Below are 3,823 nucleotides of genomic sequence, written 5' to 3' on the forward strand. Positions count from 1 at the left end.
AATAGTGTGCACTAGGGCCTGTTGGAATAGTGTGCACTAGGGCCTGTCGTAATAGTCATAATAATGATAAAAGAATAGTTGTTTGAATAGCTGATCTATTAACTGATTATTATGAGAATTTAATTGCTGTAAAACTCAAAATTCTTAATGTCGTTTTTCCATGGCAACCACTACAAAAATGAAGCTGCCATTGAAAAAAAATGACACTACTTTTTAAAACCGGGGTTAATGATGTATTTATCTACCTAACTGATGCGTTTCTGATATTCCGATCTAATTCATTGATCTGTCTTCATCTTTGCAGTAATGGATACACCTGGCTACAACACTGGCCATCCATTGGTCACAAGCCAAAGCCTCCTCCCCCTCCTCTTCCTCCTCCTCCTCGGCCTGACTGCCCACCAACTCTGGAGGTTATTACGCTCTTCATGCTGATTAGGTTTGAATGAAAAGCGGCCTTTGTTCGGCTCCGGTTCCCACGACCTGGCATTCGCCTGGCAGTCGCGTGGCTCCTAAAACAGGGGCCCGCGCTTGAAGGGACCTAAAGGTGGATTGTGGAGGGGGGACATCTGGTCACTCTGACATCTGCTCGCTAACAGTTAAGAGCAGATGTCTGACGTTAGAAAACACGGAGAGTGATCAAAGCCGTTTGCGAGTGTTGTCCTTCTATTTCTCAAAGAGCAGAGAGGCGTGTGTGTCTTTGCTTGGTCTGACTCTCCTGTTGCAGCCAGCATGAAACCATCTCTACTTGTATATGCATTATAAAATCGCTCCATATTTAAACTGTACTGTATTTCAATCGTCGTATACGTACATGGAACCTTAGCATATGATAAGATAAACTCAACCTTTTTCGTTTAATCAAAGACTGAAGAATAAGACAAAACAATAGAATAAACATATAAACATATATGAAAAATAGAGTAATAAGCTATTAATTACGTTTATAAGAAGTAATAGTGATGTAAATATAGTAAATTCAACTAAAATAGACACATTACATTGCAACAACATAAGATTAAAAACAAGAGTAATTATAATAACCTGTGCCTCATAGAAACTAAAACAGAAAAGCAATAATATGCATGATATTGAGAGGGATATTGTCAATGAAGTAATAAAAAGTTTTAGAGCACAAAATATACTGAAACTAATATTGCACGAATTCGAAAATATTGCACATGATATGGTTATTATTGTTCTCACAGGTCTGAAATGACCTTTTATGGATGGGATCCAGCTAATGTGGTCGCATATTAAGTGTGATCTAATCACATAAAGTCATAGTGACGTATTGCATTAACTCATCGGTCATGCATCAAATCCAGCCTGTGGTTTGTACCACAATTGTATCATCAGAGGTGATCTTCCATACAGGCAAACTGCTTACGGGCAGATATATACTCTCCAGTGATTTGTCAGTCTATTGTGCCTTCCTGTGAGCTTTTGAGGGAACAGGTTGGGCCCTTTTGCAGGTACAGTGTAATGTTGCTCCTGCGAAGAATAAACGAGGGGCTCCCCGGAGTACAGCACGGTAACTGCACACTCTTGTTCATCCCTGGGAGAAGAGGAAACTGCAGGTTTTTTGTTGGGTGGAGAGCGAAAGGGAGGAGGGGATGGGAGGGGTTGGAGAGCAGTGCATGGTTTCAGGCTGGACATCTGTCGCTTGTGAGTATTTTTTTTATTTTTTTCTAGGCCGGGTCTCTCGGTTATTGAATGGAGCCAGTGACCTGTCAGTCTTGACTGATGGGACCCCGTGTGTGGGAAAATCCCGCAGCCAAAGAGTTGGGAGCATTCACATGCTAATTGCGCTCCGATAAAAAGAGGGCCGTGCCGCGCGGAGGACCCTAGAGAGACGCGCTGAGATTCAGAGTAGAGAGGAGGCACAAGCGCACAGACACTCGAGGAAAAAAAAGAAAAGAAAGCATGACTGCTTCATCCATGGCGCACAACGTGGGGAAACATCCCAGTGCCAAGGAGGAGAGAAAGGTAGTTTACACTTGGATATACTGTAGATCGATTTTCTCTTTTAGGATGCGCACACCGTGGACCTCTTCGTCCTCGTGCGCTCCCGCATGGGTTCCCTCTCTCCATCCTGGCTGCATCTAACCCGACGTTGCTTTTCCACCCTTACAGATGAGGAAGCCGCTCATTGAGAGGAAACGACGGGAGAGGATAAACAGTTGTTTGGATCAGCTGAAAGAGACTGTGATCGGAGCGTTCAGACTCGATGTGAGTATGTTTCCCCCTCACGTGTCTCGTCCCCTCTGTAGGCTAACAAGTAAACAAATGGAAGGCTGACTTGCGTTAACTTCAAAGGGCTGCTCGTCTCTCAACAGCAATCCAAACTAGAAAAAGCCGACATTCTGGAGATGACAGTGAAGCATCTGCAAAACATCCAGAGCATTAAACTCAACGGTAAGGAACATGTGCGTTTGTCTTTGTGAGTTAAATATGTTTGGATTGTGTACTGTGGATTATAGATTGTATAATACTGGCTGTTCTATTTATCATTTAGGTCCTTCATTGGGTAAAAAGATTGGGTTATACAAAGTTAAATATGCCATAAAATAGCTTGAGATCATTCAGCTGTAAAGTTGCTATCTGGTACTGTCTGGCATATATATATATATATATATATAGTTACCTGAAATTGTGTTCAATAAAGTATCAATGAGCAGCTTCCTGATGGGAAAGAAGCAACAGTTGAAGCTGTTTTTCTGGATGCATGTTATGCTCTCACCACCACCACCACCAGGGGCTGCTATAACTTCACACCTCCCCCCCCCCATCCTTTTTCTCCCACAGACCCCACATTAGGCCTGGAAGCCCAGCAGAAATACAGTACAGGGTACATCCAGTGCATGCACGAAGTCCACAACATGCTCCTCACCTGTGACTGGATGGACAAGACCCTGGGCTCCCGCCTGCTCAACCACCTGCTCAAGTCCCTGCCCAGGTCCACCGACGAGCGCCCCCTCCAGGCCCCACCCAAGCGTGACGTCCCTTACCCCGGCACACCCCTCAAAGGGGACCCCTTCAATGGGAGACAGCTCCAGAGAGAAGGCCCAGGACGCCAAGAGAGGCCAGAGCTCCACAGCTCCCACCTGGGGATGCTGGAGATGTGGAGGCCCTGGTGAACTTGTGGATCTTGGTTCTCCATGTATTTGTTGTAGGCCATCCTCTGTTATGTATCTTATAGATATGCTGCTCAGAAGACAAACGTGGGGCAGTTTTGTTCCAGTGATTATTATTGTATGTGTGCTATAATGATTCTATACAGACCTTTTCTCAGTACTTCCCTTTAGAAGTCGACTTCTCGTAGCCTGCATTGTAGAAGGCTCTTATTAATCTTTCTTGTATTTATTGTATTAACAGCTTTATTTATTTGATATCATAAGGCATGACTTTTGCTACTTAGACCTGCACTTGCTTGGCATTGCATCGATTTTATGTCTTCCTCCTTTGCTGTATGATTAACCCAGACATTAATAACAATAAAACTGATTGTACACTTGAGATTTTACTCATCTTTGTGAACAGTCTGGTTCATGCACAGCTGTTATGGTCAATTATGTTTGGAAATTCTTGCTATAATGGCCGTGCAGTGCAGAAGGACCATCACAAGTCCCTCACATTTAACAACTTCATCAAGGAGACACAAACTGCTTCAGATTATTTACCAATATAATCCTACAAATATAGTTTTTTTTTTTATAGTTGAAGCATTAGGCAGACATAGAATCAACAGTACAGTTTCTGAAAATAAAGATATTAGCCTACAGAGTAACCTTCTATAGTCAGTTTACATTTTTGAGAACAC

The 3,823-nt window shown here is 43.1% G+C and overlaps 1 protein-coding gene across 1 annotated transcript; it reads left to right on the top strand.

The window, feature by feature from the left end:
• The first annotated feature begins 1,838 nt into the window (after nt 1-1,838).
• On the top strand, nt 1,839-3,500 carry her8.2 (hairy-related 8.2). The gene is made up of 4 exons (XM_031861306.1): nt 1,839-1,989; nt 2,137-2,232; nt 2,340-2,418; nt 2,809-3,500. The coding sequence occupies exons 1-4, from the start codon at nt 1,927-1,929 to the stop codon at nt 3,138-3,140; spliced, it is 570 nt and encodes a 189-aa protein (XP_031717166.1). The 5' UTR covers nt 1,839-1,926; the 3' UTR covers nt 3,141-3,500.
• The last annotated feature ends 323 nt before the right edge of the window (nt 3,501-3,823 follow it).

Source organism: Anarrhichthys ocellatus, unplaced genomic scaffold (assembly GCF_004355925.1).
Source record: "Anarrhichthys ocellatus isolate YVR2014 unplaced genomic scaffold, GSC_Weel_1.0 scaffold24, whole genome shotgun sequence".
In the NCBI taxonomy this organism is placed as follows: domain Eukaryota; kingdom Metazoa; phylum Chordata; class Actinopteri; order Perciformes; family Anarhichadidae; genus Anarrhichthys; species Anarrhichthys ocellatus.

Excerpts from the sequence above, each read along its gene's own strand:
- her8.2 (XM_031861306.1), top strand. The coding sequence starts at position 1,927 with ATGACTGCTTCATCCATGGCGCACAACGTGGGGAAACATCCCAGTGCC. Across the intron at positions 1,990-2,136 it reads GTGCCAAGGAGGAGAGAAAG|ATGAGGAAGCCGCTCATTGA; the intron begins GTAGTTTACACT and ends CCACCCTTACAG. Across the intron at positions 2,233-2,339 it reads TCGGAGCGTTCAGACTCGAT|CAATCCAAACTAGAAAAAGC; the intron begins GTGAGTATGTTT and ends GTCTCTCAACAG.